We start from the raw sequence: 27,480 nt of genomic DNA on the forward strand, positions 1-27,480 counted from the left end.
GAGCAGTTACTTTACCTTTAGTTTAATTCTCTCTAGATTGTTAGCTCTCATTAGCAGGGCCCACATTACCTTTCTTATCTAATAGTGATTGTTTGTCCTTATTTGGTATGTAACTATGTTTATGTAATTTACATCTCCATATTATCCCATTATAACAGGCTGCAGAATGTTTTGGCAGCATAGAAATAAATGATAATAATAATACTGTGGTCAGAACACTAGCACTATTGCATAGAAACTATTATTGAAGTAAATGGGAGATTCTGTAAGATAGGGCCCAAACTGCACTATCGTAGTTTAATAAATTATTCTCTGTATGTTTAATAAATTAAAACGAGCTGTTCAGTACCTTTAAAAAAATGATAAGAATATCATGGTAATGTAAGTGGACTTTTCTTATCTAAGCCTTGCCTATACTGTACTTTATTATGTCAGTTTCCTAATTATTGTGAAAGGTAGGAGACTTACAGTAAATGAATCTAAATATCAACTCATTGGCATAGAGCTAACATGATAAACAGTCACCTTCTTATCCAGAGTCCCATGCAATAGGCAAACATCTACAGTTATGTGAAAAAGAAAGTACACCCTCTTTGAATTCTATGGTTTTACATATCAGGACATAATAACAATCATCTGTTCCATAGCAGGTCTTAAAATTAGGTCAATACAACCTCAGATGAACAACAAAACATGACATATTACACTGTGTCATGATTTATTTAACAAAACTAAAGCCAAAATGGAGAAGCCAAGTGTGAAAAACTAAGTATACCTTATGATTCAATAGCTTATAGAACCACTATTGCAGCAATAACTTGAAGTAATCGTTTTCTGTATGACTTTATCAGTCTCTCACATCGTTGTGGAGGAATTTTGTCCCACTCTTCTTTACAACGTTGCTTCAGTTCATTGAGGTTTGTGGACATTTGTTTATGCACAGGTCTCTTAAGGTCCAGCCACAGCATTTCAATCGGGTTGAGGTCTGGACTTTGACTGGGCCATTGCAACACCTTGAGTCTTTTCTTTTTTAGCCATTCTGTTGTAGATTTGCTGGTGTGCTTGGGATCATTGTCCTGTTGCATGACCCAATTTCAGCCAAGCTTTAGCTGTCGGACAGATGCCGCACATTTGACTCTAGAATTCTTTGGTATAGAGAGGAGTTCATAGTCAACTCAATGACTGCAAGGTTCCCAGGTCCTGTGGCTGCAAAACAAGCCCAAGTCATCACCCCTACACCACTGTACTTGACAGTTGATATGAGGTGCTGATATGCTGTGTTTGGTTTTCACCAACGTGCTGTGCATTATGGCCAAACTTCTCCACTTTGGTCCCGTGTGTCCAAAGGACATTGTTTCAGAAATCTTGTGGTTTGTTCAGATGCAACTTTGCAAACCTAAGCCGTCCTGCCATTTTCTTTTTAGAGAGAAGAGGCTTTCTCCAGGCAACCCTTCCAAAAAAACCATACTTGTTCAGCCTTTTTCTATTTGTACTGTCATGAACTTTAACATTTAACATGCTAACTGAGGCCTGTAGAGTCTGAGATGTAACTTTTGTTTTTTTTTTGCAATTTCTCTGAGCATTGCACATTCTGACCTTGGGGTGAATTTGCTGGGACGTCCACTCCAGGGAAGATTGGCATTCTCACTGTAGAATGAGGGACTTTAAATTTTTGTAAATGGCCTTAAAACCCTTCCCAGCTTGATGGGCAGCAACAATTGCTTCTCTAAGATCATTGCTGATGTCTTTCCTTCTTGGCATTGTGTTAACGCACACCTGAATGCTTCAGACCAGCATACTGCTAAAGCTTCAGCTTTTATAGAGGTGGTCACACTTGCTGATGATCAATTAATCAAGGGCATTTGATTAGCAGCACCTGCCTGCTACTTAGCATCTTAATTCCTATGGAAGCAGTAAGGGTGTACTTAGTTTTTCACACATAGCTTCTCCAATTTGGCTTTATTTTTGTTAAATAAATCATGACACGGTGTAATATGTCATGTGTTATTATGTCCTGATATGTAAAACCATAGAATTCAAAGAGGGTGTACTTTCTTTTTCACACAACTATATATTTTATAAAGAAGTTGTCAAGGTACTCCACTGTCCTAGATTGAAACATACTAAAAATGAAAATGTTGCTTATTTCTGAAAAAAATGGAGGGTTCACGGCTCTACGGATTTAAAGAATTTATTATATCAAATACACAATGTTTCAACCATCAAAAAGTGGTCTTTCTCAAGTGAACTTGGAATATTTTTTAATAAAATAACTTTTGTCAGATTGGGTTTATTTTCTCCTATTAGCAATAAGAGCATGCATTCATTAACAATTTAGTCCAGACAAGGTCTGTGATTTAATATTTCAGTACTACTTGCAGTCAAAATAGGAGTTTGTTTCCAGGGATGTCTAAATGTACATTGTATGGATTTTAAATAAAACAATTGTGTGATAAAGAAGCATTTTTTTTTTTTTTTTACTTCAAACAGAACTAATGAAGCAGTTAAATTGTTATCTGGAACTAATTATACCATTGTTATTTCAGTACACTCCCCATATCCTTCTGAGCATTTGGGCAAGTACTTCTTAAATGCATTTCAAAATAAAATAGAACTGTAAACTGGAATACAGGATAAATCACTTACTTGATATTGTCAAGACAGCCAGACTCAGGTTTCAGTATGGCAGTATGATGAAACATTTTATACAGAGCAATTCCAAGGAAGATTACATTAAGCTGCAATATAAAAGGTAAGGTTACAGAGTTGAACTCAAAGTAAGAACAATCACTATACTATATGTTTTGAAACATAAAAGATGTACTCCGGGAAATTAACTATCTCTATAGTTTTATTACTTGATCATAAATGTTTATTTTTCATTCCACAGTAAATATAAATATCACTTGTGAGCACATTCACATGTCTCAGATAGGTCTGCAACCCTGGTTTCACCATTACCTCGTAGCATGCAATGCTTCCACTGCAGCCAGGGATTCTGGGAAATGACATGCAAATGAGCACACAGTGTCACCTTTTGCTTCTTATCCATTTTTCATTCCAGAATGACTAATTTCAAGTTTAATGAAAAGAGACAAAGAATGAGAAAAATATGATTAGATTAAATTGTGTGAAAAAAATCTGTCAAAAAACAACATTAACATTTAAGAAATACTAATGTTGCTTTACAAAGTATATGTTGCTTAAACAATAGAAATTCCTGCGATCATTAATTAAGTTGAAATAATGGTATTATTAATGCATACAATTATTACAGTTGTGAATTACAGTACAATGTAGGTTTATGTGTTCACCAGGCTTTAATCTCTCACCTACAGTAGTCACGGTACCGAAAACAGTTGCAGTGAGATCTTACACATAATGCCAGGGCGCAAACAGACACTCATAATGGGGCTGAAATTTTTTTGTTCTGTAAATAAGTAGTCACGAGCCCCGTGCTAAAAACAGGGGCCCCGTACTCTTCCCAACAGCATTTAAACTGATTGCCAGGGGAGAAGGTGGGGTCTCTTAACTTCTAAGTATCTCTTACCTTCTCTTAGGCTAAGGCCCCACTCCCAGAGTCAGCGCGCCTGCACTGCAGACAGGCGGGGCGCTGACATACACAGACCGTGATATGCGGTCTGTAGGGAGCGGGAGGTGGGCGGGAGTATGAGGGAGTGGGAGGCTTGAGCGGGAGGGGGGGCGTGGCTTGAGCGGAGGGACCCGCTATTCTCCCCCCCCTCCCTCCACGGCTCGGGCTGCTGATTGAAGGTAAGTAAAGCAACACACACACACAGATAGAGGCAGGCACTCACGCACTCAGACACACACATACTGCACCGACACACTTTATTCGAGCAAATACCCGGTATGTACCTGGCAGATACCTGGAATGCGCCGCTCCTCACCTCTGACAAGCCCCGTTGCATTTGCCTTCCCAGCCTGGGTTCATGCCTGGCTGATGGGCGGCTGATCTGTTAAATGATAATGATTAGGATTTAATAGGCTGCAATGCTTCGCGTGTCTACCAAATGGCATAAATTCATGAATTGTAATGCAGTATATATATATGTAGTGTGCAGTATTGCAGCCAACGGGAATAAAATGCTTCAATCCCTGCCGGAAAATAACTCAATGCACTCGGGCAGAAAACAGTCACAAACCTCAATACACCCGGGTATACCCGAATTCGTGGGACTAGCCGAGCTCGAATAAAGTGTGTCGCCAGTGTACACACACAGACAGGAACGCACGCACTCAGACACACACACAGACAGGCACTCACGCTGCTTTCACACCACACTCCTCCCCGCTCCCCGAAGCCTCTCCTCCTCCCGAAACCTCCCCTCCCCATTGGCTCACAGCCACACCACGTGACGCGTCAACGCTAGGGATCACCATTCTCTTGTATCCCATAGCGGCTGATGCGCCACAGCGTCTAGTAAGCTGTGCAGCCAGGGGGGACCGGGACCGGCTCCGCAGGATTCCCCTGCTGGTGGGGAACTCGCGTGTGGCCGCCCGCGCCACCGAGCGCAGCGGGACCGAGGCCTTAGACTTCTCTTACCCTGTAGCTTCTGATTGCAACGACACATCACCATGACAATGCGACATCCCAACGAAGCACAAATGAGGAGCAGGAAGAGATGCTGGAGAAGGTAAGAGGCATTCTTCCCCAGCATCAAATGAAAGTATATACAGTAGGAAATTCTTGGGGGGTGCAAATGATGCACCCTTGCACCCCCCACCCCCCCCCCCAGTTGCGCTAACAAATGTCATAATTTATAAATAGGCTTAAATGGTTACTGTATCCTTCAGAAATTAATGATTGAAGAAATCTACCTACAGACTAAACAGAAGATTCTAACCAATAATTTTAATTGTAGTTATAAGTAAATCTCCCACTTATGGAAAAATATTACACTAGATCGGTAGAATACAAAAATACAGAAAAAGACCGTACACACACACACACACACACACACACACACACACACACACACACACACACACACACACACACACACACACACACACACACACACACACACACACACTTATTTTTTATATATATATATATATATATATATATATATATATATATATATATATTCACAAATAGGTTTAGTAATTATATCTTATGACCAGATTGCATATTCTCTCATGTTACCATGAAGTTAAAACTAATTAGCAGTGTTTAAAACTTCAGAAACAGATGGAGATTTGTTTCCTACAATGACATAGCAGCAATCCATCTATAATATTTTATAATTTATTTTAATGCACACTATTTCAGACTGAAATTACTATTTCAGTAAAAGAGCTCCTAAAGTACCTTGAACAAGAAAGGATAAGACTGTAATCTTGTTTTGACATTTCATAAGTAACAGCTGCTAGAACAATGTTATTTATTAAAATTCATATATGGAAATAAAGCAGTGTTGAGAACGCTTTGACTGCGATCTGGCTTATTTATTCAATTTCAATGATATGCTATATTATTGGTCTGTTGGACTTGCTCACTGAGTGAAGACGTTGACTCTGAAAACAATGACACTAAGGCCGAGCTCACACTGCCTGCTATGGCCGTGTGCTTCCATGCGCGCCTCCGCCGTACGCTTTTGCAGCCCAGCGATCTCTGCTCAAGCTGCAGGAGTTGGGCCGGGGTGGATGGGGGGGGAGGTTGGTGCAGCGGGGACCGGGGGGGAGTGCAGCGGGGACAAGGGGTGTGCGCAGCGGGGACTGGGGTGTGTGTCCGTGTCCCCGAAGCTACTTTTATTTTATTTATTTATTTCCCTCATCCTGTCCGTCCCGTCCCTACTGCCCACTGCCATCCCCACAATTTCAGCAGCCAATCAATGTAAAACGTCTGGACATTGATTGGATGCTGAAACTGACGTCACGCTGCTGCAGTCGGAGATCACAGATTGAAAATACTCCCGCGACTACAGCAGCGTCAACGCCGCACTTTGCAGCCAATGTAAGTTTCAAGACTGAACACTACCATTGGCCGCCAGGGGTCAGTGACAAACGCGCGTGCGCACTTGAGCATACACACGTCACGAAGTGCGCAGTGTGGACGGGGCCTAACTCCTTGGGACTGTTGCTTATTTTAACTCCCATGCCTCAGGCACCAATATTTAAAAATTTAAGGGAATAAATTATTAAAGCGGCAAGTAATTGTGAAAATTGTTGATGTTGTGGTGTCAATAAAATAGACCGCTTTTCTAAATTAATTAACTGTACTTAATATTATTTACAAATATAAAGTTATGAAGCAGTGAAAATGTTATATCTTTGTGACGACTCAGGAGATTCCTTCCTCTTCTTGTCCCTCTCTCCCATCTCCTGTTACCCTTTCTACTCCTTCCCACTCTTCTCCTTCACCTTCTACCTCTCTCCCCTTGCCGCAGCATGTCCCCCTGGTGCCTGGTGACGCGTCCGGTGCGTGCACCCCCTCAGTCCACGGAGGACGCGCGTGCATGCTCCTCACTGCCTTTGCTGGCCATCGCGCGGGCACAGGCCTCGCGTGCGATCCCCTCCTCTTGGCTCTTTCCCCCTCCTGCGGTCTTCCCCTGCTCCGTGCGGGCCGCGCCTGTGTTGCAACCTGTGTGCGCGCATCCCCAGCTTACAGGGGGTGCGCGCACAGACTCTTCTTATCTGGTGCCCCCTGTCTCCGCCTCTCAAGCTGTACAGGCCATTCCCCTGACTGAACCTCCTGTCTCCTCCTCTTCTTCATATAACAAAATATAATGCCGCTCTCCACCTGTGAAAGATATTATGGGAGATAGGGTGCATACAGGATATGAGCATACATATATAGAGGGGGGTGGGATACAAAGAGAGTAACCCAACAAGAACCTATTTGCACTCGCTTATCTCAAATAAATGGTTAGGAACAATTTAATCCTTGGGTGAAGCCCATACACCATTTAATAATACGTATAAAATAATTTATTAACATCTATGCAAAGACACTTAACAACTAATGGTTAAAAATGATCAGGGGGTAGGTGGGGATAGAGGGTAGCGTATAAGGTGCCTCCTGTGTAAGTATCACACAGGTATTTCTCTAGCACCAATGGATCGGTCTGATGTACGCAATGCTATATCTATTCCCTAAGTGGGCTGTATATAACAGCTTATTGCTCATATGTAAGCAATGGGGAAGGTATGCATCATTTGCCACCCCTCATACATATACTGCACAGAAAAACACTCGACCTGCTTCACAACACATCAACCAGTGTACTATAGCATGTGTTTATGGAAATATCACTAAGTGCACTCAGTCGCTGACACACATGATCGATTCCAACGGGTATAAGCAGCCCGCTGCGTCAACCCATGTATATGGTGAACAACCCTATTTAGGTGAGGGCTCACAGTAGGCTTGATCGCACACAGTCACAGCTTAACAACGTATCCCACCTGGCCAAAATATAGTCTGCTGCAGCATATATATAGAGAGTGCAAAACAGTGTACAGTACTGTCCCTTAATGTAATAAGGGGACCGGAATAGCGGACCGACTTCAGTAAGTGTAGGCAGCTAGCTGCGTCATCCAGGATATGCAGTATACACCCCAGTCTCAAAAAAAGCCTATATTAAGCTCGATCGCCAACTTGCGATCCTGCTGGGGAGAAGGCATACAACCTGGTCATTTCGTCTCTCTGCTACCACTCCGATCCTGCGCCACCTGATGACGTCATAGTGCTGACATCTAAAAACGAAACCGACGTACGTTTCGCGCCGCCTGGCGCTTTCTCAAGGTAATGCAGGCACTGCTTGAGCGTCATTTACCCGGTGTTTTATCTAGGTTGGCTGGGGGTGCGTCTTTCTTAACAGCCAATCATTATCGGCGGGGAAGCATGACGCGGGCATATAGAGACCTGCCCATTATTAGTTTGGCAAATGTGATGTCCATGATGCCCTATTAAGAGGATATTCCTTAGATGTGGTACAGTTAATGTATCATAACAATGAACCTTCATAGGTGTAAGTACACCCATGTTTTAATGTTGACAGAAATGGTATGCCATGAATTTAGCTGTATGATTGTGTGCACCATGCACGAGTGATACAATAAATGAGGGCTATGAGGTGATGGACCAACACTGCGGATGGAGGACCCCAATACATATTAGCTATGCGAATACCCATGTGTATACACACACATGTATATATATATACATACATGTGTATGCGCAGATGCCCATGTGTGGCGTAGGAGTGTGTGGTCCTTAAATCGGCCGCCTCTAATAGTCAAAACGACCAAAAGGAGTTTTAGAAACTCCAACTGTATACCCAGAGCCCCCCCCAAAATCAGAAGCGAACATATGCACCGTTATGTGCGTGTGTAGGACTGTGAGATCTTAGTTTTGCCGCCTCTAACAGTCAATACGGCTATAATGAGTTTAGTACTCCGACTATATTTCCCAGAACCCCAAGATGTAAAGGTACAATGGTATTCTAGTGTATATTCAGATCATGTATATCTGAGGGGGTAGAGACGTGTGAAACTATAGAAACGGAGTATAGATGTACCCCTCATTAAGCCCGTTTGGCTGAAGGGTCTGTAGGGTGAATATGTATTGACATTCGCGTTGTAGTAGACGCTTATCCCAATTACCTTTCCGTGGGCCCCATGGGAGATGTTCAATCCCACAAAACGTTAAATATTTTGGGTCCCCATTGTGGAGTTCATTGATGTGGCGTGCAACCGGGGTATCAACTGTATTTCTTATTGCCCCCAGATGTTCAAGGACCCTCACCTTCAGGGCCCTGTGGGTTTTCCCAACGTACCGCATGCCACATCTGCAGGTGATAAGATATATAACTCCCACTGTAAGGCAATTGATGAAGCTTTTGATAGTATGATCTGTTGTGTCTATCTTGCCGGGGATGCTCTTTGTAGCCCCCATATAGGGACAAGCGCGGCAGCGACCACAGGGGTATGATCCCACTGGTCTCCTGTCACCCAACCATGTACGGGGAGTTGTGGTTTGGTAATGGCTATGTACTAGCCTATCTTTAAGGTTCCTTACCCTCCTGCATGTCATTGTCGGTCTGTCTTGCAGTACCTGCCTTAAATCAGGGTCATTCGTCAAGACATGCCAGTGTTTTCCAAAAATGCCCCTCAAATCATTCCACTGTTTACTAAAGTTGCCAATAAACCGTATGATCTTTGTTTCTTGTGTACTGGTATTTTGTCTCTCAGCCAGTAATGGTGTACGTGACGTGTCTCTAGATCGTTTGTACGCCTTCTGAATGGAGTTTCTAGAGTACCCACGATTAGCAAATCTTTGTTTCATGTCAACTGCTTGGACCTCGAACTCTTGTGCCGTACTACAGTTCCTACGTAGCCTCAGGAATTGTCCCGTAGGTATATTCCTGGTTATGTGTAATGGATGGTGGCTATCCGCACGTAGTAAACTATTGGTCGCAGTTGTTTTGTGAAAAATAGTAGTGCACAGCCTCATATCCATTTGTTTGGAGATGGTCAAGTCCAAAAAGTTAAGGACACTTTCATTCACTTCCATGGTCAGCTTCAGATTATAATTGTTATTGTTGAGTACACTAATGAACTTGTCTAGTAGTGGTTTGGGACTGCTCCACACCATGATAATATCATCAATGTAGTGGCCCCACCACTCAACGTGTCCTGTGTATTCCTCCAGGGCATCGCTGAAAACCACCGTTTCCTCCCACCAGCCGAGATATAAATTGGCATATGTGGGGGCACAGGTGGTTCCCATCGCGGTGCCCTGGATTTGGTGGTAAACCTTTTGGTCAAATAGGAAGTAGTTTCGTGTTAGTACGAAGTCCAGTAGTTGTATTATGAATTCATTATGTTTGTAGCAGCTTATGTCGCGTTGGGAGAGAAAGTGTGTCACAGCTCTAAGTCCCACCTGGTGTGGTATACCTCTACGTCCAATCCCACTAAGAGCGCATCAGGGGCTACCACCATATCCTCCAACCTTAAGAGCACATCTTTAGTGTCTCTTAGAAAGGACGGTAGTGCATTAACAAAGGGGCGGAGCACAGTGTCCAGATATTTACTCGCGTTCCCTGTTAAGAACGTTCTTGACAAAGCGGACTACGTTAAGGAGTGTCGACGCTTATTATCTGACCGCAGGAGCTATAGAGTCCTATCCGAGGATCCTACCACTGTGTTTAAAACACAACTGACAACCATATTAGCTGCAGGTATAGATAACAAAGTGATTTCTAAAAGGGAGTCTGAATTCATTATGGTGAAAAGTCCCCAACTTGCTACCTTTTATCATCTACCGAAGGTACACAAAAACAAGATGCCACCCCCAGGAAGACCGATTGTCTCGGGGATCGGTAACCTAACAGGGAACGCGAGTAAATATCTGGACACTGTGCTCCGCCCCTTTGTTAATGCACTACCGTCCTTTCTAAGAGACACTAAAGATGTGCTCTTAAGGTTGGAGGATATGGTGGTAGCCCCTGATGCGCTCTTAGTGGGATTGGACGTAGAGGGGCTATACACCAGTATACCACACCAGGTGGGACTTAGAGCTGTGACACACTTTCTCTCCCAACGCGACATAAGCTGCTACAAACATAATGAATTCATAATACAACTACTGGACTTCGTACTAACACGAAACTACTTCCTATTTGACCAAAAGGTTTACCACCAAATCCAGGGCACCGCGATGGGAACCACCTGTGCCCCCACATATGCCAATTTATATCTCGGCTGGTGGGAGGAAACGGTGGTTTTCAGCGATGCCCTGGAGGAATACACAGGACACGTTGAGTGGTGGGGCCGCTACATTGATGATATTATCATGGTGTGGAGCGGTCCCAAACCACTACTAGACAAGTTCATTAGTGTACTCAACAATAACAATTATAATCTGAAGCTGACCATGGAAGTGAATGAAAGTGTCCTTAACTTTTTGGACTTGACCATCTCCAAACAAATGGATGGGAGGCTGTGCACTACTATTTTTCGCAAAACAACTGCGACCAATAGTTTACTACGTGCGGATAGCCACCATCCATTACACATAACCAGGAATATACCTACGGGACAATTCCTGAGGCTACGTAGGAACTGTAGTACGGCACAAGAGTTCGAGGTCCAAGCAGTTGACATGAAACAAAGATTTGCTAATCGTGGGTACTCTAGAAACTCCATTCAGAAGGCGTACAAACGATCTAGAGACACGTCACGTACACCATTACTAGCCGAGAGACAAAATACCAGTACACAAGAAACAAAGATCATACGGTTTATTGGCAACTTTAGTAAACAGTGGAATGATTTGAGGGGCATTTTTGGAAAACACTGGCATGTCTTGACGAATGACCCTGATTTAAGGCAGGTACTGCAAGACAGACCGACAATGACATGCAGGAGGGCAAGGAACCTTAAAGATAGGCTAGTACATAGCCATTACCAAACCAGAACTCCCCGTACATGGTTGGGTGACAGGAGACCAGTGGGATCATACCCCTGTGGTCGCTGCCGCGCTTGTCCCTATATGGGGGCTACAAAGAGCATCCCCGGCAAGATAGACACAACAGATCATACTATCAAAAGCTTCATCAATTGCCTTACAGTGGGAGTTATATATCTTATCACCTGCAGATGTGGCATGCGGTACGTTGGGAAAACCCACAGGGCCCTGAAGGTGAGGGTCCTTGAACATCTGGGGGCAATAAGAAATACAGTTGATACCCCGGTTGCACGCCACATCAATGAACTCCACAATGGGGACCCAAAATATTTAACGTTTTGTGGGATTGAACATCTCCCATGGGGCCCACGGAAAGGTAATTGGGATAAGCGTCTACTACAACGCGAATGTCAATACATATTCACCCTACAGACCCTTCAGCCAAACGGGCTTAATGAGGGGTACATCTATACTCCGTTTATATAGTTTCACACGTCTCTACCCCCTCAGATATACATGATCTGAATATACACTAGAATACCATTGTACCTTTACATCTTGGGGTTCTGGGAAATATAGTCGGAGTACTAAACTCATTATAGCCGTATTGACTGTTAGAGGCGGCGAAACTAAGATCTCACAGTCCTACACACGCACATAACGGTGCATATGTTCGCTTCTGATTTTGGGGGGGCTCTGGGTATACAGTTGGAGTTTCTAAAACTCCTTTTGGTCGTTTTGACTATTAGAGGCGGCCGATTTAAGGACCACACACTCCTACGCCACACATGGGCATCTGCGCATACACATGTATGTATATATATATACATATGTGTGTATACACATGGGTATTCGCATAGCTAAATATGTATTGGGGTCCTCCATCCGCAGTGTTGGTCCATCACCTCATAGCCCTCATTTATTGTATCACTCGTGCATGGTGCACACAATCATACAGCTAAATTCATGGCATACCATTTCTGTCAACATTAAAACATGGGTGTACTTACACCTATGAAGGTTCATTGTTATGATACATTAACTGTACCACATCTAAGGAATATCCTCTTAATAGGGCATCATGGACATCACATTTGCCAAACTAATAATGGGCAGGTCTCTATATGCCCGCGTCATGCTTCCCCGCCGATAATGATTGGCTGTTAAGAAAGACGCACCCCCAGCCAACCTAGATAAAACACCGGGTAAATGACGCTCAAGCAGTGCCTGCATTACCTTGAGAAAGCGCCAGGCGGCGCGAAACGTACGTCGGTTTCGTTTTTAGATGTCAGCACTATGACGTCATCAGGTGGCGCGGGATCGGAGTGGTAGCTGAGAGACGAAATGACCAGGTTGTATGCCTTCTCCCCAGCAGGATCGCAAGTTGGCGATCGAGCTTAATATAGGCTTTTTTTTTAGACTGGGGTGTATACTGCATATCCTGGATGACGCAGCTAGCTGCCTACACTTACTGAAGTCGGTCCGCTATTCCGGTCCCCTTATTACATTAAGGGACAGTACTGTACACTGTTTTGCACTCTCTATATATATGCTGCAGCAGACTATATTTTGACCAGGTGGGATACGTTGTTAAGCTGTGACTGTGTGCGATCAAGCCTACTGTGAGCCCTCACCTAAATAGGGTTGTTCACCATATACATGGGTTGACGCAGCGGGCTGCTTATACCCGTTGGAATCGATCATGTGTGTCAGCGACTGAGTGCACTTAGTGATATTTCCATAAACACATGCTATAGTACACTGGTTGATGTGTTGTGAAGCAGGTCGAGTGTTTTTCTGTGCAGTATATGTATGAGGGGTGGCAAATGTTGCATACCTTCCCCATTGCTTACATATGAGCAATAAGCTGTTATATACAGCCCACTTAGGGAATAGATATAGCATTGCGTACATCAGACCGATCCATTGGTGCTAGAGAAATACCTGTGTGATACTTACACAGGAGGCACCTTATACGCTACCCTCTATCCCCACCTACCCCCTGATCATTTTTAACCATTAGTTGTTAAGTGTCTTTGCATAGATGTTAATAAATTATTTTATACGTATTACTAAATGGTGTATGGGCTTCACCCAAGGATTAAATTGTTCCTAACCATTTATTTGAGATAAGCGAGTGCAAATAGGTTCTTGTTGGGTTACTCTCTTTGTATCCCACCCCCCTCTATATATCCTCCTCTTCTTCCCCTGACCCATCTCTAGCTTCTCCCACTTCTCTCTCTACTCCTCCCCTCTCTGTCATTGGTGCACCTTCCTTTATAAACCCTGTCTGTCCACCTCTTCCTCGCTCTGCATAGTTCCTGTTTCCCTGTGTGTACCTGATCTATGCTGTGCTCCCTCTGTGCTCCTGTGATTACCTGCTCCTGTGTTACTTTGGATTTCCCTGGCTTTGACCCCTGCTTACCCTGGACTACTCTGCTCTCTGGTATCCCTTTGAACCCTGCTACACATATGACTCTGCTGACCTCTGGCTCCTTAGGACCTGGCTTGCCCTCTGACAACTCTACCCTCTGGATCCCTGGACATTGGCAAACGGACATGACTATTCTCATGGACATTCCCCAAGCGTTGCAAGTATATACTAACAACTCTTTCAACAGGCCCAGCAACACTATACCACACTCCGGGCTTGCTCTCACTGCTGTGGGTGTGTGGTATCATCCCACCTCAGTACTGGGGTCTAGCTTGGTCTGCGGGCATACAGGCGTGACAATCTTGACCTGAAAGATTATTTATAGTCAATTTAGTTCTTACCATAATTATTAAGGTTGCTGGTCCTATAAAGCTCCAAATAAAGTATGTGTCAAGTCGTAGCCAACACCTGTAAAAAAAAATAGAAATAACAGATGACATTCAGAAACTAAACACAAAGTATACTGATAATAAGAACTGTGTAATTGAGAAGATATGTTTCCACTATGAGGAAATATTACATTTCCTGCCAAATTATGTCACTAATTTCAGATGGAACTATAATGGAGTAAAATTATTATTTCTTGAAGGAGAAGAAAATGTTACATGGCCTAATTGCTAAGGTCTTTTGTGTCTGTAAAACAACCCTTAAAAATTCACAAACCAACAAAGAAATACAGTATAGTAGCTCTAAGCCATCCTATCTTTTCCAAATATGGTCATACATAACCAGTCTGACAACAAGCAAAATGTTTTGCACAGTGATTTTGAGAAAATTGAGTATTAAAGGAAATACATTTTGTGTAATTAGGTTAGGCACTAGTATTCTAGATTCTGACCTAAAGAATATATTTGTTTCTACTTGTGTGCATAGAGTTGCGCACGATCTGGTAGAGCACATGTATTTGGTTCATGATCAGTAAATAAATGATTAAATCTTACATTTCTTTTATATTTAATACTTTCCTATTTTTTAAGACCTGTAATAAATTATATTTCCATCAATACTACATTCAGAATGACAAGGAGATAAAATAGCTACTGAGCCCAGGGCAGAGGAATATAAATTCAAATGAACATGAAATGATGCTTAAAATAATGAGGTACCATTTCAGATTTTAAAGTAGCAATCAGTTCAAAATGAAGGCAATTCTTTCAAAAAAGTTGAAGTGTTATGTTGGATATGATGGGTTCTTTAAACTACTGTATTGCAACATTAAATGATTTTCCAATACAATACACGTACAAAGTAACAGTACAAAGTTATTAAAGTCACAATACTGTACCAATCTAAACATTGTTCTTGTAATGTTGGCATACTGTATATTAAATTGAGCATTTAAAATCAAAATGTATGGTATGATTCATACCACAACATTTTTTTTGTAAGTATTAGGCATAATCTTCTTTTTCTCTTGTTATCTTGCAGAAGGGATCAAACCACAGACAAGAGCAATACAAATGTTCATACACAAAACATGTAAATCTGAATATTTGTCATCACTATGATTGCTAAAGATGTATCAAAGCTTACTGTTCTCGATGCTGCGTTCACCCGTGGCTCAAGCGATGTCCAGTGACCACAGCCCGAGAACAGTAAGCAGCCCAGGAAGATTAACACTGCAGGAATCCATGCTTCGGAATGTTTTGATGCATATTAGGACACTGGAGCATAAAAAGCTGCTTTATAAAATTAAAGTTATTGATCCAAAATAGGTATATATTTGAAAATCATAAGTATAGTACTGTTCTTCTGCCAAATAAGAATATAGTCTATAGACTGGAAGTAAAACTGTCTTTCGTTGAACACAGAGCACTAACAGGGTTAAAGCAGCAATCCCTCCACAAATTGATTTTTTTTTCATCTGCCTGATCCAGGTTCTATGTGGCCCCCCAACGTCTGGTATCCCTCAGTTCTCAAGATAATTGTAGCTTGTGTATGTTTTAAAAAAACTCAAAATATTGCTGCAATGTTATCAATAGAAAGGTGCAACATAGTCTCCTTTAAACAAGAGATGATGATGAAGCTTTTTGGGGGGGTACAAGCCCTGACCCTGTGGCCATTTCGTGTCTACTGTTTTGCCTGGAAGACAGCTGAGTCATTTCTTGGACCACACATTAGCCCAGTTTAGGTAGGCTATGCAAGTAAAAGCCAGCATATCAAACACCCTTTCTGGGGGCAAATTCTAAAGCGCTGTAAATTCTACATATATCGCTGCATATAAAGATTGACTCCAATTGATTGCTTTGCTCTTACAGCATCTTCTGAAAAGTAATAGTTTGACAAACACAAATCTGTGAAAAATATCTGTGGAGGAGGAGGAAGTTACAAAAAAGATTGAAGTAGATTGAAGTAAAATCTCATCATTCCTTATATCGTGAAACATCAAGAAGCTGGAATTAGACCCAATTTTTTTATAAAGATGGAAACTGTAAACCAGACAAAATGCTAGTAATTTTGTAGTGTATCTGACTCACTACTTCGAAATGTGTGCTAATTGAAATAAGAAAAACGCACCAGCAGCCTTCCTCAATTTCCTCTAGGTGCCTTATGATTTTATTTCTCTATAAAATTGGTTTTATAAAAATAGGTAGTATTTTTGATAACTGTTGAGTTATCTATTCTAATAACTTGAATGAAGCAGCACACCCTGCTGTTGAAGTTTTTTAATTTATGTATTTTACCTTAATAGACATTAGGGTCATGCCGAGACTAAACAAAATGCTCCCACCTCTGGAAACTTCTTGGAGGACAATATGGTGGCCTGAGGTCAGGCTTGCCCCAGTGGCCTATAGAAAACCTCAATGTATCTGGAAGATGTGTTGCCATATTTGTAGATATTTTTTTATTTTTTTAAAAACAAATGGCTACATGCCAACATAGATTAAATCTTCTTGGTAAAGATCAGCCACAGTAGTGGTTATTAGGCACAGGACAAAGCCATTGTAAAAGTGAGTTATAAATCACACCATATTTATAAAATGACTTTGGTTCACAATTCCTACAGTATTTGCAATTTATTTTATGGAAACTGAGCAAGCTTACACACATTTAGTTTCTTACCATATATTAAATATACTTAAATATTTAATAGGAACTCAGAACTTTGTGAATGCTTTGTATAAACTACCAGCAAACGCTAAAAGCATATTTTCTGCTTTTTATTCCAAATTAATTTCTAGACACTGTTAGTGAACCAAGAAGGAAAGTAATTATGCCCATATTTTCAGTTCACTATTTCTACTTAGCAACAGTAGAGCAAAGGTTTACTTCGTAGATGGCATAGGGCTGAAATAAAGTCCCATTTACTGATTTATTACTGTCATAAGAATACGATCATAAAGCATGCCTTCATTTCTTTTTTTAGAGGCACTACTTTCTCACATTGCTAGCTTGGTCTGCTGCAACAAATATTCATGACCTATCTTATCTGTCTATTGCCCATTACAATCTTTTCAAGCACTGCTTTTGAATGTGATGATATATTGTCATTTCTAGCTATTTTATCTACAGGGAATGTATTGACTTACAATGGTACTTATTTTGTTTGACCCTTTTGCTGCCAAGGTGACCTAACTATGCTTAGGATAGCTACTGCATTAGATATATTTATTTGCTATTTAGCTTCTGGTTGAAAAATAAAGTTTAACATTTGAATGCAGGAGCCACATTTTTCATTTTCCATACTGAGGTGCTATCCCATGATACTTCAGGTGTGTATTATATATTTGTGGTTTTATAAACAATAAAATGGATGAGTAAATGATTAGAACATTTACCTATGATGCCCTAAAAGAATTCACTAAACTGCACACCACAGCGTGTAAAAGTTAACTTTTAATAGATTTACTTAAAACATATATTACCAAAGAATTGTGTAAAGTGAATTAAAAATAAAAATAAATTAAATCGATACTATCAGGCATCCATGTCGTCAAATATATGATTATACTATCCCAATTAACAACCTAATGTTGGTGGGATGTAGAGGACATAAGACATAGAGGACTGTAGAGATTATCCCTGTTATCCTAGCATCTCTACAGTCAGTGAGCCTGTTATCCCTGCTCTCCATGACATGTGTTTTCACAGAGCTGATGCTGTGAATTCACTATTAACATTGCTGTGAGTGTCAGTTCTACCAAGTTGTAAACTCACTAGTATTATACTGCGAGTGTTAGTTTTACCACTCAAAGTACTTGCACTTCAACACACTGACAATTTATTACTGAAGTGCTCAATGGTAATAATTGTAGCAGGATCGCTGAATATTCATTCATTCAATTGTTTGCTGACTTGTATATACATAGATATACCATCTGGTCTCACAGTTGTCCCAGAGGGGTTAATACCCTGACTTATAGCATCTTATGTCCTCTACATCCCACCAACATTAGGTTGTTAATTGGGATAGTATAATCATATATTTGACGACATGGATGCCTGATAGTGTCGATTTAATTTATTTTTAATTCACTTTACACAATTCTTTGGTAATATATGTTTTAAGTAAATTTATTAAAAGTTAACTTTTACACGCTGTGGTGTGCAGTTTAGTGAATTCTTTTAGGGGCACAATCATTTTGTGTTTCCCTTCCCCCTTTTTCTGATTCACTTTTCAGTTCACAGTTTGCACCCACAATTTGATTACCTTATTCACGTACTTAATTACATTATTCAATTAGTATGGTCCTGTGATCACTCCCTATCTCTTTCCTATTAGTAGTAAGAGCACTCTTACTGATGAGGTAACATGGGAAAAATGTCCCACCAACATCTTGCATCATTCGTAAGTGCAGAAAGATTGGCTCGTAAAAATTGTCCCTTGGGGATATTCCTAATAATTAAATAATTTAGTAGCTAAAAATATCACTTATAGTATGGGCAATGTATGAAACAGATTGTGTACAAAAGAGGAGGATTGTAAAAAAAAAAAAAACCTTCATTAATTAAAAGAAAATATTCATGACAATGTTATATAAAAAGGCATATTTAAGGACTGTTCATGATAATATTTAAAAAAAAATAAGAGATGTATTGTACAAAATGTAACAGTAAGATTCTGGTACACCCTTTTCTACTAAATATACTTTTAAAGCAACAGAAATAAGGCAATATCGCAAAAAATCTGGCATATTCTGACCATGGATTATCCTGATATGGATACTTTGATACTATTGATACTGAGTCACAAATGATTTTCAAAAGAGCAAAACATATAGAAGATTGCTTTATAAAGTAGCTATGAAAAAATATATAAACAGAAAAAGTTTAATGTGTAAAGTTCATTGGTGAATTGCAAGGAGGAACAAGAATCTATCAGAAATATAAAATCCTTGGTAAATCCAAATACTAAGAAAGAATATGTAATTAAAAATACATGTACTGTAACAGTGCATGTGTCCTATATGCACTCATGTGTCCTTGCAATAAACCCTAAATGGGCATGATAAAAAGAAGAGTACGAGAACATCACTCCTTGATAAAGCACTGTGTTGTGTGAAACGCATTGGAGGGTTTACACCTCCTTGTTTGTCATGTAGGATTGACAATAAACTTATTTTTCTATTTTTATACACCTGTGTCCCTGGGCAGTGCGCTGCGTTGTGCATTTTTTAGCATATTTTTCTCCTTCGTATACACACACATACACTGTATTGGCCCGAATATATTGCTATGTTTTTTTCCTAAAAATATCCTTCCGAAAACCGTACTCGTATTATAAGCGCAGCCTAACACCTTTAATTTTTCATGTAGAACACCTTCAAAACTTTAGGGTCGTAGTATGTGTGAGGCCATTCTATATTCGGGCCAATATGGTATATATACACTGTTATAAAATATATAATATATTAAATATACAGTATTTAATTTGTAAGCCTAGTAGTATTTTTTTTAAATGCATGTTGTAAGCATATTTATTTTCAAAGTAGTATTTTTTTTAATATGCAAGGTTTCCTCAGTCTATTGTGCTTTGTAAAATTATAAATGTGTTTGTATGTTAACCCATTCCTTCCTTTGCAATGCACTGGAAGCCTCATACATCAAAGAGGAGGATTTTTTTTTCTGCCATAGGGTTTTGCAATACATCCTATTACACTGCTGTATGGTAATTAAAATGTATATGTGCATGTGGATTTTTGGCATTATTTTGGAAACTGAGATAGTGAGTATCACGTTTGTACTCGGTTACCACCATAGAGCCATATGCAAATAAGTTAATCAATGCATGGTCATTGTGTATATATAGTTCTTAATTAATACAGGGTTGTCGTAAATAATATCCTGCACCATTTTTTATCTTGACTCTTGGGCTGAAATTCAAAAAGCTCCATTAGGGGCTTAACATTATGTTAACCTAGCTTAATATCACATTAAGCCATGACAAATATTTTTAAAGCACAATTATGTTAAATTAGCATATTTCCAGGTATCGTCAGTGTGTTCATACTGTAGTTATCTCTCCACGTGTTGTATAAAAGAGTGTTTTGGGAAGTATAAAAGTCAATGGGTACATCTAACATTACGTCAAGGTATCACACATTATTGGAAGATAACGCAATGTTGCCATGATTATGACATGACATGTTATGCCTATGTCTATGCTAATGAGATTTACATCGGCCATTGTTTTTGCATATAGTTAGGTTTGCGGATATGCGCTAACTTCAGGGAAAATAACGCCCATTATTGATTTAGGTACAGTCATGTCAGCGTCTCGTGAGCTTTGTGGATCTGGTTCTTGGAGTCCTGAGTTGTATTTATTTTTATCATCCTCTTGTTTTACCACTATTAAATAGGTTTAGTTCCCTTTAAAGCAGATTGATAATCTTAATATTGTTTTCCTAGTTGTTTTATTTTAAAGCCTAAAACAGGCTCAAATGGTAACCACTGCAATTTATTCTCACTTGCTCCATCCCACCAGGCAGCGCACAAACTGTTTTCCATGTAGAGGTCAAAAAAACTTAGTACACAAATTGTCATATCCTGAACCTCTTAAATAATGTCCATGTCAATGGCTTAGTGATGTCCATAGTAGGAGGGACTTAAAAGGCATGTTAACTTTGGTTTTGTGCTCATTCATCAGGAAATAAACACAGTTTAAAAATCAGTGAGCAGGGAATAAACTACAAAGGTACAAAAATACACCATATTGTTCAGTATGATGAAGAAATCTTATTTTATTTTTTAAATAAACATGCAAAGTACCTATAACTGCCGGACACACAGGTTATGTCAGTGGACTCACCACTTTTCTTAGCTGTCAATATTATATTTACAATGTTTTATTATTGTATATTTTACCTCAAACAACTGGGAGAATGTGAGTACTTCTTTATTTGGAAGAGTAATAAATGTACTAAAGGAGGTGGAAAAAACAAATAAAGTAAAAGAACTAGGATAGCAAATCAAGACTAGAGGAATAAAGATGTAGCAGACATTATTGCACACTTTTCATGTTACCACAATTGTGAGTTTTAACAAGCAACTTATGTTATTAGTTGATTTGTAATACAATTCAAGGTATCCGCAAGTTGCCAAATCACGTGATATTAGGAATAATAATGTCTGCTACATCTGTATGTACAGTTAGAGACAGGCAATTTGTTTCAGCAACTATGGATCCGCAGCGAAATGGCCGGTTCCTTTGGTACGCAGATTTCAGCGGATCAATGTCAAAAAGGGCGATTTGTGTTTTGCAGATTTTATTATATTATTGCCAATACACTCTGCGGATTCCGCAACCCATGGATGAATTTGTAGAATCCAATCTGCAGATTCAGCAACCCGTGTGCAGAGTCTTAAATATCTGCCAAAGGATTGCTGAATCCGCATATTGGATTCTACAAATCCGTCCTCGGGTTGTATTCAATGGCAGATTTTGATGAATCCGCGTGGATTGAAACTACCCAAATCCGTTTGCAGATTTTGTACCGTGGATTTTTGGGGTAACATCAGCAAAAATCTGATCTCTATGATCTGTATTAAAATCTTTGGGGTAAAACTGCAGATATTATTTTTTTTTGTAAAAATAAAACCCCACTCTCTTACTGTAGGTAATTTATTGCTAAAATAGTTCATTAGAATATTTATTTTTATTTGACAAAATGAAAGTAGCCAAAAAAATCAAAGACTTACACTTTATCTGTTCCGTAACTTCTGTAATCTACTGCTGCAGACACCGACACAATTAAAGCAGGCATTCCATAGCCCACCAAGTAAAAATATTTCCTTCTTGAATGTTCACTCTCAAAGACTTCAACCAGCATGATGTACAGTTGAACTCCTTCCAGGAACATCCAGGTAAAGGCCGCAAGAAAGAAGAAATGAAGAAGTGCAGCAAACACAGCACATGCAATCTAGAAATTAGAGGATATAAGAATTTTAAGGTGGTATTGTAGTTTTTAATATCAGAAGTACATATTTATATCTTGTAACATACAAAGCATTACGGTTTTTCACCCTTTGCCATGGTAATATGTTAAAGCTTGTAATATATTTTCTTTAGTCCTTTTAAGTGATGCACAGTCAAGATTGTGAAAGTTGTGTCATTTTGTAGCAATGCTTCAATTTGTCTCAATTTGCAATATTGACACATATCTGCTCTAGGAATTATTACTACTCAACTGGATTGTGCAAATAAAGATATTGAATTTGCTGCACTGTTTTGATAATTCCAAAATCCTATATAATGCTTTAATTTTATAATGTAAAAGCCGAATTGCAAGATTAATCAATATTTTAATTTGGTTTTCCTTACCTGTTACAGACGTACTGTATGGATTTATATCAGGTAAGGCAATCTTTATTCAACTTTGTTGCCATTTTTTTAGGAAGCTTTAATGAGACAAAAATTGACTTGAATGGGAGTGAACACTGGAATGTGTGTGATAACCCATACTGACACGATGCATGTGCCCCTTAGCTGCTTATTTAATATGAATATGGAGTTTTCTTCCAATAGCAATGTAATTGGCCAAATCAGAGCTCATAGAATAAGTCCCTTAGAATAGGTATTTTTAGAAGTATGTACTCTTTTAGATTTTTGTTTTATTTGAACAGATGTACTATTGGAGGGTTCATTGTTCTCTGTGTAATATTCTGTACTGTCACTGCCATTGCATTGTATGGAAACTCTGGGATATCCGTAGTTATAATGGGAATGTTGTGTTCTCATTTGCAAGAGGATTGGCTTGTGTAGTACGAGCTTGAGACAAAAGGCGGCACCGAGTGCTCATTTGCATGTCATTTCCCAGAATCCCTTGCTGCAGTGGAAGCGCTGTATGCTGGGTGACAATGGGGAAAGACAGGATTACAGACCTGTCTAAGACATGCAAATGAACATACAGTAATATTTACAGTTGATATATATATATATATATATATATATATATATATATATATATATATATAATATATAAATATATTCTAATATATATATTAGAATATATATATATATATATATATATATATATATATATATTCTAATATATATATTAGAATATATTTATATATTATATATATATATATATATATATCAACTGTAAATATTACTGTATGTTCATTTGCATGTCTTAGACAGGTCTGTAATCCTGTCTTTCCCCATTGTCACCCAGCATACAGCGCTTCCACTGCAGCAAGGGATTCTGGGAAATGACATGCAAATGAGCACTCGGTGCCGCCTTTTGTCTCAAGCTCGTACTACACAAGCCAATCCTCTTGCAAATGAGAACACAACATTCCCATTATAACTACGGATATCCCAGAGTTTCCATACAATGCAATGGCAGTGACAGTACAGAATATTATATATATATACCATAATACTGAGTTAAGTTATGGTGAGTAAAAAAAGTGACAAAAACCCTCCACAGGAAAGCAAATATGCAAATACAACTGTATGCTCATTTGCATGTCTTAGGCAGGTCTGCAACCCCGCCTTTCCCCATCATCACCCAGCATACAGCACTTCCACTGCAGCAAGGGATTCTGGGAAATGACATGCAAATGAGCACACAGTGTCACTTTTTGCCTCAAAAACCATTATTAATATGCAAGATTAACCAATATACAAATAAATACTGTACATGGCCAAATACAAATCTCTCCCAATATCAAACAGCACCAAGCTCAATCAATATCTAATAAATCCAAATACAAACACTCAATTTGACAATGTGTACATGATACAATTAATCTTTGCATCATATATACTATGTCAAACAATGCTCCAAATCAAATACACTAATCCAAACAAGATACAAATACAATCATTAAAGAAAAACAAAGCATCAACACAATTAATTTACCATCAATTAATCCAATCACCAATAAATTACAATCCAATTCAATTATACACTTCAAATCCAACAAACAAACCATTGTGAACAATAATCTATGTCAAAGTAACCATCAAAATAAATCTATCTTCCAAAAATAAGCCAATAAAATAATCTATAGCAACCAGCCTTTAAGTAAATATTTGCAAAAAATAAATGTACATGAGCAACACATTTTTACACAAAGCAGCCAACTACAATTACAAAAAACATCCAAACATGGCAAGCCAAAGTTTTTATTATACCTATATGTATGTCCATCTAGTTTACAGACATAAATACAGGTGCAATAAAAGAGCATTAAAAATGAACATACAATACAATCACTGATTTGTCCTGTATGTATGTATACCCATAGTGACATACATACATTCAGGCCAAATAAATATATATATATATATATATATATATATATATATATATATATATATATATATATATATATATATATATATATATATATATATATATATATACATGATGAAGCCACTGTACAAATAAATGGGTGAAGGGTGGGTATCGGGTCAGGGTGGCTTAACCCCTTAATGACTGTAGCGGTTAATAACCGCTAAGGTCATTAAGGGGTTTGGGGACATTAGTTTGGCACTTTTTCTTATTGTGTATGTTTTTCAGCACCACAGTGTATGGACGGGGAGGAAGATGTGGGTGTCCTTCATCGTGGGTGCCGGAAAAGGGTGAGTACAAAATTTATTTAATGTGATTAATATATATTTAATGGGCAAATGCATTATTATCCATATGTGGTAGTAATTTTGCCCATTAATGTATAGTATGTGTTAAGGGGTGGGGGGGGGATGTGTGTGGTATATTGCTATGTTTATTGGGGGCAATTGTCCCCAATAAATATGCTATTAAGCCTTAACCCCTTCATTGCCTTAGCGGATAGCCGCTAAGGTAATGAAGCTGCTTTGATGTATTTTTATTAATAGTATGCGGGAGCAGGGGGTCCCCTGAGCTGAACCGCATTGATTAATGGCTCAGAGACCCCTGCTTCCCGAGTTACAGGCCGCAGTTTGGGGCATCGATGCCAGTGCAGACGCCATCTTTATTGAGCCCACGTCGCGTCTTGGACGCTATAAAGATGGCTCCGACACTGGCACTGATGCCCCATACCGGGGCCTGTAACTCGGGAAGCAGGGGGTCTCTGAGCCATTAATCAATGTGGTTCAGCTCAGGGGACCCCCTGCTCCCGCACACTATTATTAAAATGTACATTAAAGCAGCTTCATTACCATAGCGGATAGCCGCTATGGTAATGAATTATTATTTATTGTTATGTGTGTTTAAATACTAGTGTAGATGTGCAGGGGGTCTCCTGAGCTGAAACGCATTGGTTTCAGGTCCGAGGACCCCCTACTTCAGGAATTACAGGCCCCTTTATGGGGTGCCGGTATCCCCTGCACTTTTACAACTCCCGCGTCACGTGACTGGGACATTTAAATTCTGCAGGGGATACCGGCACCCCATAAAGGGGCCTGTAACTCCTGAAGTAGGGGGTCCTCGGACCTGAAACCAATGTGGTTCAGCTCAGGAGACCCCCTGCTCATGTATACTACTATTAAAACTCATATTTGGCCAGCACAATCGCCTGTAAGAACCGTGCATTGAGACGCAGCGTCTCCATGCATTTCTTACAGGCTGCTTTGTTTATAATAGTTATCGTGCTAAATAACTTTTAGCATGATAACAGGGGGGGAAAAGGTGATCGTGCGCTATGGCCCTTTTGGCCAAGGCTGGCCGTAAACGCGCCAAACAGCCTTAGTGAATAGCGCTTATGGCTTCAGCCTTTTGCGGCCGAGCGATAGAACCCATTTTAGCGCAACTTAACATAGCTTAGTGAATCGGCCCCTATGGGTCTTATTCTAGTAGCTCTGAAGTTGTCATTGCCAAAAGGCACGGTTTGGCATGTTCATATGAAGTGGAATGAAATGTGATAAAAAATGGTATTCTCTATTGCAAATCACTTCTTCTAAACCACTCCTAAAATAAGTAACAACCCACATGGTTTAACTGCCAATCCGTCTTGTTTGTACTTTTTTTAGAAGTCGAATGACCTGAGGTGGTGCTAACTCCATCCGTAATCTGACTTATGGTTTTGCTTTCTCAGCCAAACTCATATTCAGGCTCTGGATGTATTTTCAAAATCAATCGCACACCATTTAGGTGGTGTCAAAAAATGCGATTTTTTTTAAGAAGTGGTTTGCATAACAGAGCTACTAGAATAGCAACTGTGGGAAAAAAATGGAAGTTGGAAGTTTTGTTTTTTACAAAACAACCGAATTGTCAGAGCAAGAGTGAAACTGCTTTTTAAAAAGCTGTTTAGACGTGGTTCGGACATGCTATATAGGCTTACAGAATAGCAAAGCATGCCAATCTGCTTTGAAAGTTCACTTTGGAAACTGTTTTTGACACTTTAGAGCTAACAGAATAGGCCCCTATATTTAAGATATCTTTTCAAGGGGTGCTTTACTATTTTCCAATGATTTTAAGACATGAACCACTGGTTTAATCTGCCATCGGCTACTGTATGTTTAAAGACAATGCTAATATTTCACAGGATAATTTCTTGTGATGTAATATACTTCTTTACAAACTACTGAAATTGTAAGCACTGTTTTTTCATTGATTTTCCATGGCTGGTTATAAATGTATTATTTTGTGGATAGAGTTCAATTTTCTGTCTTCTGCTTCCATTGTCAGCTTTTTTCGTCACCTTATAATCTATAGCACTGGTTCCCAACTCATGTCTTCAAGATCCCCAAACAGGTCAGGTTTAAAGGATATCCTGCTTCAGTTAAAACGACTAAGCCACCGATTGCGCCACCTTTAAACCTGAGATGTTGGGGATTCTTGAGGACAGGAGTTGGGAACCCTTGATCTGTAGTATAAACCTCTGGAAAAAAAAGTCATTAACACACTTTCCTAAATTGGTAATGACTGTGTACTTCACAGTATGAATATATGCTTTTTCTCAAACAAAAGTAAGCTGTAGAAATCTTACAGGCTGATCTGTCCGGTTGATGCCAATTAGGAAAAGAAGCTCCGCCACAAAAAGACTAATGCAAAGATTCTTATGAATAGTGTTGCGGTCACTTTGAAGACCACGGAAAAAACAGAATGTGAAGATGCATATTAGGAGGCAAACAAGGGAAAGTAGGATTCCAACCCATGTGATAACATCTAAGAGGAGGTCATGAACCACATCATTGTGCTAGAGGGAAAAAAAAGAAAACAATGGTTAGGTATCACTG

The 27,480-nt window shown here is 39.6% G+C and overlaps 1 protein-coding gene across 24 annotated transcripts in view; it reads right to left on the reverse strand.

Annotated features, from left to right (window-relative positions):
- ADGRL3 (adhesion G protein-coupled receptor L3) overlaps nucleotides 1-27,480 on the reverse strand; it is a 2,053,745-nt gene that overhangs the window by 284,431 nt on the left and 1,741,834 nt on the right. For all 24 annotated transcript variants that reach the window (XM_075603418.1, XM_075603394.1, XM_075603400.1 and 21 more), the window contains 4 exons: nucleotides 27,231-27,440; nucleotides 22,008-22,228; nucleotides 14,210-14,276; nucleotides 2,647-2,738 (listed from right to left, as the gene is read on the reverse strand). In XM_075603418.1, coding sequence (XP_075459533.1) covers nucleotides 2,647-2,738; nucleotides 14,210-14,276; nucleotides 22,008-22,228; nucleotides 27,231-27,440 — 590 coding nt within the window. The remainder of the gene's footprint in view (nucleotides 1-2,646; nucleotides 2,739-14,209; nucleotides 14,277-22,007; nucleotides 22,229-27,230; nucleotides 27,441-27,480) is intronic.

This window comes from Ascaphus truei, chromosome 1, assembly GCF_040206685.1.
Source record: "Ascaphus truei isolate aAscTru1 chromosome 1, aAscTru1.hap1, whole genome shotgun sequence".
NCBI lineage: Eukaryota > Metazoa > Chordata > Amphibia > Anura > Ascaphidae > Ascaphus > Ascaphus truei.